Source organism: Dipodomys ordii, unplaced genomic scaffold (assembly GCF_000151885.1).
Source record: "Dipodomys ordii isolate 6190 unplaced genomic scaffold, Dord_2.0 Scaffold71, whole genome shotgun sequence".
In the NCBI taxonomy this organism is placed as follows: domain Eukaryota; kingdom Metazoa; phylum Chordata; class Mammalia; order Rodentia; family Heteromyidae; genus Dipodomys; species Dipodomys ordii.
This window is the reverse complement of record NW_012267287.1, coordinates 1,624,730-1,641,581: the sequence shown is the minus strand read 5'-3', so window position 1 is coordinate 1,641,581 and position 16,852 is coordinate 1,624,730. Positions and strand designations below refer to the sequence as shown.

The 16,852-nt window shown below is 45.7% G+C and overlaps 1 protein-coding gene across 1 annotated transcript in view; it reads right to left on the bottom strand.

Annotated features, from left to right (window-relative positions):
• The window catches only part of Fam193a (family with sequence similarity 193, member A), a 71,526-nt gene extending 55,208 nt beyond the window's left edge, over positions 1-16,318 (bottom strand). The window contains exon 1 of the mRNA XM_013023878.1: positions 16,076-16,318. Coding sequence (XP_012879332.1) covers positions 16,076-16,300 — 225 coding nt within the window. The 5' untranslated portion in view covers positions 16,301-16,318. The remainder of the gene's footprint in view (positions 1-16,075) is intronic.
• Positions 16,319-16,852: the final 534 nt, after the last annotated feature.

Here is a 16,852-nt window from a genome sequence, read left to right as displayed (position 1 = left end):
AAGACCAGAGACTGCCAGCTTCTCACAATCAACAGCCACAACCTGTTAGGACCACAAGCCTGGTGAGCCGAAGAACCACAGACAGCCTGGCAAAAAAATGAAAATCCTACCCAACTCCTTTCCACAGCTTTGTCCACTGTGGGTGCACAGAGAAGGCTTGAGGACCCTGAGCATGGCTTCTGCCCTAGTGACTCTGACTTCCCTACCCACATCCACCCTAGTGACTGACTTCCCTACCCACATCTACCCTAGCAACTCTGACTTCACTACTTACACCTTTGGAGAAAGCTTGAATTAACCAAGACAGCTGGGGTTCTGTGCAGATTGGATTTAAAGCCTAAAAATGAGACAAATCTAAAACTGAAAGTAACTGCAAAGGCCATGAGGTCTGCAGATCTCACTGTGGGCAGTGACAAGCAGTCAGACAAGACAGGCTAACCATGGGTAGTGGCAGGGGAAGCTGGGCTGGAGGGGCAGGCCCGTACCTTCAGTGTACAGGCTTTCTCCCCCAACCTCCACTCCATCCCCCTTGCCTGGTGATATGGAGGCTGACTACAGCCCCTTTCCATGTTTGCCTCAGGAGACAGAAGTTCATGTCCTGTTCACTCCCAAGCGCTCTGGGTAACTCTGAATTTATTTACTATAGCCTCAAAGTTCCGCAGGACAAAGTTCTGCCTCTGTCACTGCATATACTCCTTTGCCTAGAGCATGCGTCCACTTTGTGTGGCTTCTGATAAACCAGTCAAGCCTCAGCAAGAAGACCTCCTACCCTGTAAGGTTACATGAGCCACTTTTTGTCTCTCTGATCCAACTCTAACTCTGCCATGCCCTGTGATGCAGGAACTTGCTCGACCTGTGGGTAGAGGGACACTGAAAAAGCTCCACCATCAGGCAGCTCTGCCCTTTGAGTATCAAAGGGGCTTCTCTGCAGTTAGAGGTGGCACCACACTCCCGAGTCCGCTCCTGAAGTCTTTCTGCTGCCACTGTGTTCTCCACAGCTCTATCTCCCATCTTCCTTAGTGGTTTTTGTGGCTTTTGCTGTTGTTGTTGGTCGTGGGGCTTGAACTCTAGGCCTGGGCGCTATCCCTCAGCTCTTCAGCTTGAGGCAAGCACTCTACCTCTTGAGCCACAGCGCCACTTCTGGTGGTTTTCTGATGGAGATCAGAGTCTCACGGGCTTTCCTGCCCGGGCTTGCTTTGAACTGTGATCCTCAGATCTCAGCCTCCTGAGTAACTAGGATGACAGGCTAGGATTATAGGGAGTCACCAGCGCCCAGCTTACAGTTTAAAAAGTACCGGTTCCACTTCTCGCAACCTCCACTGATGTCTTAACTAAACCATCCCAGCTCAGTTCTTTTCCTGGATCTCCCGACTTTTACTTGCAAGTTCATGTGAGTGGGAACCAGGCGCACCACTGTGTACCAGAAGCCACGAACTGTGAAAGTGACACCTCCCACTGACAAAGAGATGAGGTCTCTGAAAGGAAGGTACATTTGAAATCCTTTAGCAGGGCACCTCACAGTACCTGCACAATCTGAATCTCAGCCATGTTCTTCCCAAGTCAAAGACAACTTAAAAGAATACAACAAAACGTAGAACTCAGTATAAAATAAAAAATATCGGCATCTAGTAACAAAATCAAAGGCAGGAAAACTATGAATTGACAAGAAAGAGGGCCAATGAATAGAAACAGACACAAACTAATGGAGATCATGTAACTGGCAGCCAAAACTTTGAAACTGAGCTAGATGCCAGTGGCTTATGTTTGCAATCCTAGCTACTCTGGGGAGGGGGGTGAGGGGGGGGGGAGAAGGGGGAGGCCGCTGAGATCTGAGGTTCTTGGTTTGGAGCCAGCCTGTGGAGACAAAAATCCTCCAAATAATTAGCAAAAAGTCAGAAGTAAGGCAAGGTTCACATGGTAGAACATGAGTATAAAAGAACATGGGCGTAAAAAGCCAAGCCATAGTAAGAGGCCTTGAGCTCAAGCTCCAGCACTGGAAAACAAAAACAAACCCTAGCCACCAATCTAGTCACCAGGGGCTCTTGCTCGTCATCCTAGCTACTCAGGAGGCTGAGATCTGCGGATTGAGGTGTTAGGTAATAGATGGGATAACAGTGGCTAAGGAGACTGCCACTTGATATTCAGGCAGGAGGGGAAGTTTATTTTACTGACTGCTGCCCCCACACGGTGGAGACCACATGGTTGAAAGGGACAGGCTGAGGGTCAACCTGGGTTTAAGTTGGGAAGGGGTGGGGGGAGGTGTGGCCAGGCCAGGGAGGGTGTGGCCACGATGGATTCAGATGTCACCTCAGGCTCAGGGACTCTCCCACAGTCCCATGGGAGAGGTGAGGGGGGTGTGAGCTCTGAAGAGGGGGCGGTGACTGCTGAGGTGTGCCATTTATCTAGGTGACACTGGTACTGGGTGGAAACAGCCAAGAGGAGGGAGGAGTCTGCCTGGCCTTCCCAGGGCAGACCTTACAGGTAGGAAGTCTGTGAGACTGATCACCAATAAACCGCCAGAAAACCAGAAGTGGCGCTGTGGCTCAAGTGGTAGTGTGTTAGCTTTAAGCTGAAGAGCTCAGGGACAGCACCCAGGCCCAGAGTTCAAGCCCCGTGCCAAACAACAAAAAGCCACAGCTCCCAACCCCCAAAAAAACACACCCTAAAAGTCGTACTTATATTCCAGAAAACAGAACATGTAAACATGAGAAGTGCAGAAATAAAACAGAAAAACAAAAACTTTTTGAATTAAAAGTGAATCATTTAAAGAAAAAAAAAAATCACAGTTAAGGGTTAGAGGCCTGGCCGGTTGATTGATTGGGCACCAGCCAATGAGCAAGAGTCAGGCACTATGTCAGAGTCCCAGTCCAGGCCTAAGAAAAAGAAACACACACTAGGACAGATTTATAAGCAGGCTAAGGGGAGAGCATCAATGAACTTGAAGACAGGAACTAAAAACACAGAAATATGACAAAAATGACAGACCAAACAAATGTCTTAAAATGAAGTAGCAGACAAATTTCCAATTTGCCTTTTCTGTCTCATTCCAGCACCAGGGCTTGCACACAGGGCCCTGTGCTCTCACTGGGCTTTTCTGCTCACATCTGGTGCTCTCCCACTTGAGCCATGCCTCACCTGTCATTTTGCTATTAACAGGAGGAGGAGGAGGAGGAGGTGTGTGCGTGTGTGTGAGGAGGAGGTGTGTGTGTGTAGGCTGGCGTGTGTGTGTGTGTGTGTGTGTGTGTGCGTGCGTGCGTGCGTGTGTGTGTGTAGGCTGGCTTGTAACTTTGACCCTTAGATTTCAGCCTACTGGGTAGGTAGGAAACTCCCAAATTGGCTGAAACTAAACTTCCATATCTAGCACTATAAACCACCAAGCCAAGGGCTATCACAGTCAAAATACTGGTAACTGTGGTAAAGGGGAAGTCTTAGAGGCAGGAAATAAAGAGACTGCTTACACAGAAGCTAAGGATGGCTACAAGCTTTTCATAAAACACTAAAACCTAATTTCCAAATGGAACATCTTTCTAGAATGAAGGCCAGGGCGATGAGGGCATGCAGACTACAAAGAGCCTTGCATAGGCAATGTTAAGGGCATTGTTTTGTTTTGTTTTTTTGGTCAGCCATGGGACTTGAACTCAGGACCTGGGCGCTCTTCCTGAGCTCTTTTGTTCAAGCCTAATACTCTACCACTTTGAGCCACAGCTCAAACCACTTCTGGTTTTCTGGTGGTTAATTGGGAAAAGAGTCTCATGGACTTTCCTGCCGGGGTTGGCTTTGAACTGCAATCCTCAGATCTCTGCATTCTGATAGCTAGGATGACAGGTGTGAGCCCCCAGAGCCTAACGCCATGTTCTGTCTGTCTGTTCTATGAAAGGCAGGGTCTCCAGTAGAAGCTGGTCTCTAGTTCTGGATCCTCCTGCCTTGGCTTCCCAAATGTTGAGATTTCAAGTGTACATCATCCTGTCTGGCTAAGGGTGGTTCTTGAGGCAGTGAAAATACAGACCTACATAACGGAACAGAAAGTATCATTCATAACAAAGAAGTGGGTCAAACACCATGCATCCATGCAATCTTTTTAAAAAGACAATTATTGAAACATAGTACATATATGAGCAAAGTATCTACCTGGGCATCAATAACGGTGGGCTTAAGGTATGCTGCAAATAAGATGCTCACACTACATTTCAAGTCGTGTGACAAGTCTTGGAAACCAAAGAAAACAGACAACGTTGACACCAGAAACACCCATCAAAAAACAGGACAGATATATGCATAATAGACCAATGAGAAGTAAAGCGAAATCATGAGAAACCTGTTAACCTATTAATCCAGAGAAGGCAATGAAAGGAGGGGAAGAGCAACAGCTAACAAACTACAAGTTATCCCAGGCAGAGAACTCTGAGAAGCTGGGCACTGGTGACTCACGGCTGTCAATTCTCACTACTCAGAAGCCTGAGATCTAAGGATTCTAAGTCTGTGAGACACTTATCTCCAATTAACCACCATAAAACCAGAAATGGAGCTGTGGCTAGAAGTGGTAGAGCTCTAGACTAGCTTTGAGCAAAAAAAGCTCAGGGACAGTGCCCTGGCCCTGAGTTCGAGCCCCACAACTGACCAAAAAAAGGACCATGAGACTTTTCAACTGCTGAAAAGGTCATGGAGGTTTGGCTCAAGTGGTAGCGCACCAGCCTTGAATGAAAAAGCTAATAAGCAGGAGCATAAACCCTGGTTCAAGCCCAGCATCAACATAAAAATAAAGAAATGACTAAATAATTAAGGGCTAGAGGCATGATCCAGCAGCACAGCACCACCCTAGCATATGTGAAATTCTAAGTTCAAACCCTAAGTACTGCCCCCCCCCAAAAAAAAAAGGATGATGGTTCATGCTTGCAGTCCCAGATACTCAGGAGGCTAAGATCAGAGGGGTCACAGTTCTTGGCCAACCTGACACTCCCACTTCAAGTGATAAAAAGCTGGGTGTGAGTCATCTATCAGTGGCTCATGCCTATATTCCTAGCTACTCCAGAAGCTGAGATCTGAGGATTACCAGCCTGGTCAGGAAAGTGCAAGAGACTGTTATCTTCAATTAATTACACACTTACACATTTACACACACACACACACACACACACACACACACACCTGTGGCTCAAAGGCTCAGGACAGTACCCAGGCCCTGAGTTCAAGACCAGGACCAGAAAAAAAAAAAAAGTTGGGGTGTAGTGGCACACCTATCATTCCAGGTCTGTTGGAAATGTAAACAGACAGAAGGGTGTGGAACAGACTGGCCTAATCAAAAAGTAAGACCCTATGTGAAAAACGATGAAACAAAAAGAGCTCAAATGGTGAAGCACCTGCTAGCAAGCGTGAGAGCCTGGATTCAAACCTCGGTACTTTAAAATAAAAAATTAAAATCATACCAAGATAACATATAAACCACCAGAAAGGCTGTAATTAAGCACTTGGCAGCAATGTGAGAGCAACTGGAACTTCTGTGTGGCTGAAAAATAATATAAGCACTTTGGGAAACAGGATGAGTTGTTTTTTTAAAAAATCATGTTAGTCACACACTTACAGTAAGACCATAGGGTAAGAATTCACTCCTAGGTATCTTTCAAAGGGAAACGAGCCATATCCACATAAAGACCTGACTTTGAATATTACAAAGGCAAATAAGACTGGACTACTACTCAGAAGAGGAATTAAACACTGCTATATGTAAACACAGAAGATTAGCAAAAGCATTGAGTTAAGAGACAAAAAAGCTAGCCAAGCCGGGCGTCGGTGGCTCACGCCTGTCATCCTAGCTACTCAGGAGGCTGAGATCTGAGGAGCACGGTTGAAAGCCAGCCGGGCAGGAAAGGCCATGAGACTCTTATCTCCAATAAAAACCTCTAGAAAACCGGAAGTGGTGCTTGGCTCAAGTGGTAGAGTGCTGGCCTTGAGCTGAAGAGCCCAGAGTTCAAGCCCCACGACCGACAAAAATAAATAAATAAATAAATAAAAACAACCAGCTAACCACTCATCTGATTTTTTTTTTCTGAAGCTACTTTATTTCCGTCCTCTCTGTTGGACAGTGCTAACAAATTCTACCAGCAACCACTGTAATGAGGCTCACTTCTCCATGTGTTTTGTGTTTATGATGGCTAAGACTCAATGGGACAAGCATACAACCTAAGGTCAAATACTAGAAAACTGGTTGGTTAAAAGCTACTTGAACAGTACAAAGGAAATCCAAAAACAAAGAAAAGCAACACACAGTAGACAACACAAGCCACACACCAATTTCAGAAAGATTAAAAATACACAAAATACTTGAGACACACATAGCTGTGCTAACACTTTTTGAAGGGCTAAGAAAATGATGGTGGTGGAATGGAACGTTTTAGTTTCAGTGCTGTGAGAGTAGAGTACAGCTGACCCTAATGCTGGGTTCATCACACTGTGCTTCACAACATGAACACACCCCAATACTGCAGCCACATTCAGGGCTCCCGCCCCGAGTCGCCACCCTCTGATCTGCCCTGGGTCAGGCACCCAGGAGACTGCTCCTCACACTGCGCTGCAGGCTTCCCACCACCAGCTTAGCCTGCGTATTTCACTAGTCTTCTGCTCCTACCAATGCCAACCTAGTCAGGACCAACCACATTCAACAGGTCATGTCTTTGCCTGAAGAGTTTTAAGGTCTTTGGGGAAAACAGCTGGAAGTAGTCCTCTGTGTCCTCCTGTCCCTTTTTTCTGAGACTAGATCCTTCAGCCACAGCTTCCTAAGTATGGGCCATAATTTTTTGGGGCCCCATCTCCCATAACTTGAAACTCTCTTAGGTTTTTGACATGCAGTTAACTAAAATTTTTGAAATTACTTGAATGACTTGCATTTGTGGTTCATGTTATGTTTCTTTTGGTCAATTCTGATAAAATAAAATCCATACTAAAATACGTTAATGACCTCATGACAAGAAGGAATTACAAACAGAACTAAATAGAACAGTAATAACAAGCAAAAGTTTGATTAGAATAGAAAAGAATAGAATAAAAGTAAACCTATGTTCACACAAAGACACTCTAACTATAGTAAAAAAACTTAGCAAGGCTAATATTCCCAGTGCAGACCATCAATAAAGAACGTATTGTAATTATGACTGTATCTAACTATATGTACTCTACGTATGATGCATCTCTATATAAGTGTACGCTGACAGGAACAATGCTTCTCAGTGTGCTCATGGCTGTGAGATGATTCCCACTCAGCATCCTTCTGTAGGCCAACTAGTCAAAACTGCTTCCCTCTTAGTATCGGAGGCCTGGCCTTCCCCCTGTGCTGATACCTCAGCTAAGAGAGGCAGCACGTGGTGGGAGCAAACCCGCTAGCAGCACAGCCGCAGCAGGCACAGTGCTTGCTGTGCAGCCGCCCCGCCCCCGGGGAGCTGTTACGGGAGACCTGCCCCAAGTGGGTGAGCTCCTCGAGGAACCGCATGTAAATGGAGAACCATTCTGTCCATGAAGAAATTCTATTTGAAAGAATATCTGACAGGGGTTGGAGGCATGGCTCATGGGGTAGAGGGCCCATCAATGAGCAGAAGTGTCAGATACAGAGTTCAAGTCCTAGTCTTAGACAAAAGAAAAAGAAAAAAAGAATAACTGTCAGACCAAACTATGGTGATCTGCTCTTTCAAATTATGTTCCAAATATGAACAAAATGAGTCTCTTTATGAAAAATAAAACAGACACTATTTGTAGCGGTGAGCTTTTCTCAGAATCATAATTTTTCTGAGCAAAGGTTAGAATTTTTAAAAACCTGAATCTGCAGCTGTAGGCTTAATTATGTTTCCAGAGACTGATCTGAGGAGATCAGTGGCAATATCAACAAAGGGAATTTTTGTTTGTTTGGTGGGATTTTTGTTGTTTTGTTTTTGGTACAGGGTATTGTTATGTAGCCCAAGGTGCCTTCAAACCTGAGATCTTTCTTCTTTAGCATTCCATGTACTAGGGTTATAAGTGAGTTTCACCATGCATGGCACAAGTGTGTGTGTGTGTGTGTGTGTGTGTGCGCGCACGCACACACGTGTGCGCTGTTCCTGGGGCTTGAACTCAGGGCCTGGGCGCTGTCCCTGAGCGTTTTGGCTCAAGGAAAGCACTCTACCACTTGAGCCACAGTGCCACTCCTGGCATTTTGGTGGCTAATTGGAGTTAAGAGTCCCATGAACTTTCTTGCCCAGACTGGCTTTGAACTGCAATCCTCAGATCCCAAACCTCCTAGGATTACAGTCATGAGCTACCAGTACACAGATCATATGGACTTTCTTAATACTGATAATGAAAAGTGTCTATATTAAACTACTATGCTACAAGTGACCTACACGTGAGGTTACACACTGCAAGTGCCTCTGTATGCGGTGTGGGCAGTCTCTCCCAATGTTCCCCTGGTCCCGGAGGCAGCTCGGAGCTAACTGCGCAATACAGTATTAGACTTGATGGGGTGGGAAGAGGTGCTTGCACTCATAGTGATTTTACTTGGGGAAATGTTCTATCGTGCTTAGTCAATACGGTTCAAGGGGACAGACTCTTAACCAACTAGAGATGCTCTCTGTTTTTGTGACTGATGCAATGACTCAAAGCAGGTAAATAAGTACACAAAATAAAAGAGAGTGGTAAGAAAGAAAGGAAGGAAGGAAAGGAGAGAAGGAGGGACAACCACTTTGTGTGGTTTATTATAGCATCAAAGAACATTTAGTCATTTGGAAAAGCCTAAAGTATTTTTTTCATATACTTCAAGCAACTTAGCACAAGAGATTGAACATAAGCACACAGAGAAGCCAAGTTTTTTTCTTTTATTCAGAAGTTAAAAGAGACCTGAAAAACATTTAAAACACTACTACCCTAAGTTATTTTTTCTTTTGAAAATAGTTTTCATTGGAAAATGTACTATGGATCTTGACAGGCAATCGGGAGGTTACAATGATCTAATTCCCCAAGACTCAGCAACTCCTTCCCTGAGTTGATACTCAACAGAATGGACTCTAAGCGTCAGGCGTAGGATTCATAATACAGATCCGCAGGCTAAAATGCATTGCATCTGAACAGGTGAACCGTCCACAACATTGAGAATGAAGAAACCGCAGCATTCAAAACTCTAAAGAACAACAGTACATACTGTACTGCCACAGCTACATAAACTTCAAAAGAACAGGAAAAGCAATGATACCTAGCTTTAGACAGCCAGTGACAACAGGGCAGGAAGGCAAGATTAATCTGTGGTCTGTGTGGTAGCAGAAACAGACCCGGGACTAGGGAGCACGGCTGAGGCCACTCAGCACAAAGCCCACCATTCCCTAATTGAGCGAGAACACGGAGAGTGAGGAGGCAGGAGGGGACCCAGAGCCTTCAGACCCACCAACAAAATAGCCCTCGAGAAGAAAGGTAGCTAACAGGCTCCTGAGCAGCAAAAGGAAGGGTGTAGCAGGACACCCTAATTTAAACTTGCAGTCACTCAGCACATCCTTCAAACATTTTCAGCCAGGAAGGAAACATTTATGAGGAAAAGAGGACAGAGACATGCAGAGCAGGAGTTATGAACTGATTTCATTCAAAAACTGGCAGGGTAGGGGCTGGGAAGGTGGCTCAGTGGTAGAGCACTTGCCTTGCATGCCTGAGGCCTTGGGTTCGATTCCTCAGCACCTTATAAGCAAAAAGAAAAAAAGCCGGAAGTGGCGCTGTGGCTCAAGTGGTAGAGCGCTCGCCTTGAGCTGAAGAGCTGAGGGACAGCGCCCAGACCCAGAGTTCAGGCCCCATGACCAGACCCCAAAAAACAAAACAAAACAAAACAAAAAAACTGGCAGGGTAATACCCAGAATGATGACCACAGAGAGACTTAAGAACCCAGTTTGTGAGGGCTTGAGCTAACCACAGGGGCACATACAACACTCCCCCAAGCACAGAGAAAATGGTATTTTCAGTCAGGCCTGGTACACTTTACCAAACTTTAACCAGCTATCAGAATTAACAAGTGTAACTAGTGAAGAATCACTATCAGCTGGGTGCCGGTGGCTCATGCCTGTAATCCTAGCTACCCAGGAAGCTGAGATCTGAGGATCAACGTTCAAAGCCAGCCCCTGCAGGAAAGGCCATGAGACTCTTTCTCCAATCACTCACAGAAAAAGACTGAAGTGGCACTGTGGCTAGCCTAGAGCAGAAAGGAGCTCAGGGACAACCTCCAGGCCCCGAGTTCAAGCCCACAAGCAGCAAACAACAACAACAACAAAACAATCACTATCCTGCTGACCCAGACTTTCTACTTTGGTTGGTTACAAAGGTCATTACAGGTCACAGAGTAGGGTGACAGAAACACTGTAGATTACAAAAGCCACAAAAAAAGGAGTTTGAAGGTTTTCACCACAAAGAAATAATAAATGTTCAAGGGAACAGACATGTTTGACAGGACTTAAACATTATACAATGATTACAGGTACAGGCTTATAATTCCAGTACCTGGGAGGTAGAGGTAGGAGGATCTCAAATTTGAGGCTAACTCAAATATCAAATATAAATATGAAAAGCAAAACCATAAACAAAATGGCTGGAAGGCAGTGCTGCTTGCAAGTACATACAGGCCCTGAGGTCAATACTCAGTACTAAAAACAAAAATAGGAAAATAGTGCCATGCATCAATGTACACAATATTGGTGACTTATGTGTTATTTAAAAAATAAACAGGGTCAGCTGAGTATGGTGGGGCAGATAGTAATCCCAGCACTCTGGAGGCTAAGACTATAAATTTGACTACATAGTAAGACTCAAAAATAAAATAGCTGGAGTGATAGCTCACTTATAATTCAAGCAACTCAGGAGACTGAGATCAGGAGTGTAGTCTGAGGCTAGCCTGAGCAAAAAGTTAGTGAGACCACTCTCTCAAAAAAAAACCTGGCATGGCGACATGACCTGTCACCCCAGTTACTTGAGGTGGGAATCGAGAGATATGAGTTTGATATCAGCCCAGGTAAAACATTATCGAGACCATTCTCTCAACAAAACAAGCTGGGTATGGTGGTTCATGGAAAGCAAAGATAGGAGGGTTAAAATAATTAAAGTCAAGGGGCTGAGGGCATGGCTCAAGTGGTAGAGCATCACTCATGAGCAAAAGCATGAGGCCCTGAGTTCAAGCCCCAATACCAACACAAAATAAATAAATAATAAAATGTTTTTATTTATTTATATGTCAGTCATGGGGCTTGAACTCTGGGCCAGGGCACTATCCCTCAGCTCTTCAGCTCAAGGCAAGCGCTCCACCACTTGAGCCACAGCCCCACTTCTGGTTTTCTGGTGATTTATTGGATATAAAGAGTTTCACGAACTTTCTTGCCAGGGCTGGATTTGAACTGTGATTCTCAGATCTCAGCCTCCTGAGTAGCTAGGATTACAGGCGTGAGCCACTGGCGCCTGGCTTAAATAATAAATCTTTAAAAAGAAAAAGAGTGGTAGAGTGCTGACCTAGCTTGCATGAAGCCCTAAGTTTGATTCCTCAGTACCACATACACAGAAAAAGATTCAAGTGCCATTATGGTTCAAGTGGTAGAGTGCTAGTCTTGAGCAAAAGCAGCTCTGGGGCAGTTCACAAGCCCCGAGTTCAAGCCCTAGGATTGGCAAAAAGAAAAAAGGAAAAGAGCAAAGCTTGAATTCCAACCCCCTTGCCACCAAAAAATAATAAATGAAAATAAACAAGTACATAAAAATATACACAGAAACATATTTAATCATTAAAAGTCAAGACAACTGAAGGCAATCTGTGACATTTAAACATGTATAATGACTTTGAAATAACTTATGAAGAAAATAATAAATATTACCCATATTTAAAACAGAACCACTGTCACGAACATGTCAAAATCTACGGCAGTAATTAGTAAAGTCTTCCAGCATGTGTGATAAAGGCCCAAGGGCTTCTTGGAGGGACTAGAAAACAGGCAGAACCCCAGTTCTGACGTGCACCCCACCTGGCTGGGCACCAGAGCTCTGTCCCAGGGGAGGAGAGGCTGGGAGAGCCTCCCCACGACACTGCTGCGCTGGCCTCCCGACTTCCAGGAATGAGGGCCAGCAGACATTCCAGAGGACACAGCCCTGGGGGCGGCAGAGGCCTTTGGCAAGTGAGGAGAGTGGAGGCAGATGCTGGAGGACTTTTACTTTGCACCGTCCTCTTTCTTGCAGTTTCCTGTGCAACACAGAATCAACTGAGCAAAATGACAGCATACATGTGTATATAAAATAGCAGTCATGAATAATACAAGCATACATGTATACATAAAATAGTAATGAGTGAAACAACGTGAAAAGAATGGTGTCTCAGCTGGGTGCTGGTGGCTCACGCCTGTCATCCCAGCTGTTTAGAAGGCTGAGATCTGAGGATTGTGGTTCAGAGCCAGCCCTGGAAGGAAAGTCCATGAGCGCTTAACTCCAATTAACCACCAGAAAACCAGAAGTGGTGCTGTGGCTCAAGTGGTAGAGCACTTACTTGCCTTGAGCCGAAGAGCTGAGGGACAGCATCTAGGCCCAGAGTTCAAGCCCCATGACTGACAAAAAAAAAAGAACGGTATCTTAAAACTAAAGGCTACTTTGGTTTAAAAGAAGCACAAATACAAGAAACTAAAAAATAATATCTACAAGGAAAACTAGAATTGAAAATGGATTCTCTCAAACAATTCTGTAGCTGTAACTTTGGTGGTGTCCCAAGAGTACGAGGAGACCTCATCCAAGAGAGAACCTGAGAGCCACCAAGATACAGCCAAAGAAGCGAGCCTCAGAGAAAAGCGTCAAATGGAAGGCTTGTGAGGAAAAGCTTCTGGGCTCTGGGCAGGACATGAGGCTGGGAATGAGCAGCTATCCAGGAAGAGGTTCTGGAGAAAACAAGTACAATTGTGAGGCAAAAAGAGAGCCCCACTTATCTGATGGAGTGGCTTCTCTATTGCACAGACTGTCTTCTCTTGGAGGTGGCATTCAGCAATCAGTTCTGCCCTGGGCGGGGGCGGGGGGGAGGGGGGAGGGGGGGCTGGGGGATCAGAGCAGACTCAGCTCTGACTACCTCAGGACCATGGAGAACAGAGTGACAAGGATATCCAGATGAACGACAAGCCCTTCTAAGGTGAAAGGGGGACACACTTACTCTCTTTCCCCTGGCAGAGAAAGGAAGGTGGAAGAAAGTCACAGAAGTAGGAACAGGCGCATTTTGCCAGGGTGGTGAGCGTCAGTCAGGGACGGTGTACACCCCAGGAGGGCCACATGCCTTCGACGGGAAACGAAAGCTTTGGTGGACGGGGACAGGCACCTGTGCCCAGGTCCAGGCCTGATAAAACTGCTGCTTGTTAACAATGTGGAGTCTGGCTGCAGGCAGGGACAAGCTCAGGGAATAGCCAAGCACAGGGCCGCTCCCACGTCAGGTCTGACAGAGCCACCATCAGAGACAGCCAAGTAGAAAATATAAAGAAGACCCAAGGCCCCAGCCACACAGAGCCAGGATGGGATACACTCCACTAGAGACGGTCCAGCACAAGGGTGCCCTGAGCCTCCAGGGTCACAGCAGGGGACCACACCAGGGCCCTGCCATACCCCCTGGCACATGACCAGACAGTGACAGAAGCAGAAAACAAGTGCAATACTTAGGAGAAATGGAAAGGACAATTTTACACAAAAAGAAACAGGGAAACATTTCAACTCATTTTAGAAGTCCTTAAGGACATCACAAGATAAACCGACCACCAGAAGTTATCTTTCATAAGGGTACAATCCTTACCAAATTTAGACAAACCAATGTGGCAACATGTCAAAGGATGTATACAAAAAGATGTGTGCAAAAACGTTCACAGCTGCTTTTTTGTGAACAGGCCTAGCCAGGTGCTGGGGCGTATGGCTTAAGTGGTAGAGGCCCTACCTAGCATGTGCAACACATGGGGTTCAACCCCCAGTACCACCGAAAATAAGAAAATACAATGACGAAACCAGATCAAACACTCCAACAGCGCCAAGGACTGTTCATTAACGGGGAGACAAGTGAACCAGCAGAGCGGCGACACACTGCAGCACCATGTGACAGGTGACAGAGGTTCATGTGATGCTCTCAATAAGAGCAGAACTATAGAGGAAAAAGACAAATATGAAGCCAGGCAAGGTGGTCCATGCCTTATAATCCTTGGACTTGGGAAATTGAAGTCTACCTGGTCTATAGAATGAAATCTTGTCTTATAGAAACGGTCACATTCAAAACCACACACACACACACACAGGTGCCATTAGTGAAAAGACTTATGAACTAAGAATGCTATGTTGGTGGCTCTAACCTGCAATCCTAGCTACTCAAGAGGCTGAGATTTGAGGATCAAGGTTCTAAGCCAGCCTAGGCAGAATAGGCTATGAGACTTATCTCTGTGAGATGCTTATCTCCAGTTAACTAGCAAAAAGCCAGAAGTGGACATGAGGCTCAAGCGGCAGAGCACCAGCCTTCAGTGAAAAGGCTCAGGGACAGGACCCTGGCCTAAATTCAAACCCTAGTACGTACATGTGTACACACACACACACGCGCACGTGCGCGTGTGCAAATGCACGCATGCACATATACACGCATGCACGCACACATGCATGCACACACACATGCACGCACACACACATGCACGCACACACGCATGCTGATAAGTGAAATAGAAAAAAAACCACAAGTAATACTAAACAGCTTTCAATTAAATAGTAAAGACAAAACCAAATACTTCTGTGTACACAGAAAGTTATGTGAAAAATGGTAAAAAATAGAAGTGGAAAACAAGGATTATGAGTTCAATGCCAATCTGGACTATGTAACAAGATCTGTCTCAAAAAACAAAGAGAGAAAGGACAGGTAGGATTAGGGAGAAGGACAGAAGTGACTCTCATCACCAAGTATCCGACACGTAAAATGGAAATGTTACAGCTGTAACCTCCTTGCACAACCTTTTGAAATAAAGAAAACACATATATGCACGTATACATATAAGCTAAGGGTAATAAAGAGTCAGATTATGTTCTCTTTAAAATTTCTAATGAGGAAGTTACATATTGTTCATTTCTTTGACCAGTCATTACTCATTAAATATTTTAGGCACAATTTATGTCAGGCCAGATATAGTTCTTTTCTTGGTTAAAATAAATACATAAATAAATGAAAATAACTGCCTTCATAGGGTTTAGATTCCAGCAAAGAAGGAATACAAAATAAGTAAGCAAATGTAATATGTTAGAAATAGGTTTAAGGAAGAGCAATGGAGATCTGAGGGAAGGGGGTGGTCAAGATTGAAGTTGATTTCTAGTCTGACTGATAAACACGAAGGCCCCAGGGTTAGCTACAAAACTGGCACTGAGTGTCCAAATGCTGCTTTCCAGGGGCCACTGGCTGAAGAAGGCAAGGGCTGGGATGTAGGCAGCTACCGCCACAGCAGCCAAACATGCCATCAACTGCCCCTGGGATTGCCCCAAGAAGGAAGGGCAGAGACTGCCTCTTGTCACCGGCTGCATGCAGTGATGGGTCAGAAGAAGGAAAACAGCTGCTTGCAACCAAGAATCAAGGGGGAGAGAAGACCCTAGAATGTGGGTATTCAAACGGCTGCAAAAGCCAACTCCCAACACACAGCTCTGAAAGGCCTTTTTGGGAGCCAGTGTCCACCATTACTCAGCCTGCGTCAAGCATCAGATCAAAGGGGCTTCCATTAAAGCATAGCAGGGAATCTCGAAGGGGGAGGACAGACCTGAGACCTGCATCTGGGAAAGGACTCAGGCAGTTACCAGCCCACAGAATTGTGTAGAACGAAACACACAAAAGCCTTTAAGCTTTTCAGGAAACTGCATCACCAGGAAAATCCCGAGTCTAGACTAAAAAGCCAAAAAGCACCTTGAAGGTCACCGTTGGGCCAAGGCAGGGAGGGGCATCCCAGAGGATGGACGTGGGTAAGCAGACAGTGCAGGGTGGAGCGCCCTGGCGGGGGATGCAAGCTGCCAGTTAGCCTGCAGCCCACAAAGGAGGCGCCATTTCATTAGCCTGCCCCCGCTGGCAGCCACTCACCGGCTGGTCAAGGCTGCCGTGCCTTTCCTCCTCCTCCACGGTCCTCCGGCAGTCTGGGCACACCCACAGCGGCAGGTGCAGCACGCTGTCCCCCTTGGGAGCCATAGACAGGGCCAATTTGCTCGCAGTCTTAACGCCACTCTCTAATAATGAAGAGTCTTTCCGTTCACTTCTGCATAGAAGACAATAATCCCCAGCGGGGTAGGGTGGTGTCCTATGATTCATGCCAAAACTAAAAGGAGTCTGGAATAGAAAAAAAAAATTCTATTTTCAAAACCTGATCCACAGAACCAAGATTGTTAAAAGATCTATACAGTTCTAAAATAAAATGCACATGTATGTTTATATAGTAAAGCATAAAACAGGAAACTTGTTGAATAAAACTGTGCTCAGTGTTGTAAAACAGTAACTCCATACAGAAAACCTTAGCAAATTGCCTCTTGATTCTTCACCTGTACTGCTGTGTCCATCCTCCCAGAGGAAACTGCTAGCCTGACTTTCAGACCAGAAGATGGCTTGGGGGGCGACCTCCCGGGGTCTGCTGTGCTGTGAAGCTACCATGCGGAGGATGTGGGCTGGGCTGGCATAAGAGCACCACCGAGGACTGCTCCTGAGCATTCCACTGGGCACTTCCTTCCAGGGTAACTTATCATTGGCTACCTGGTTCCATGACTGCTTTTTCAAGCAGTTCCCTACTGTGGGGTGAAGCCTGAGGAAGACACAAGGTTACCAACTCTGTATTCTCTCCCGCCTTAGAAACACAGGAAAAGAAGCTCA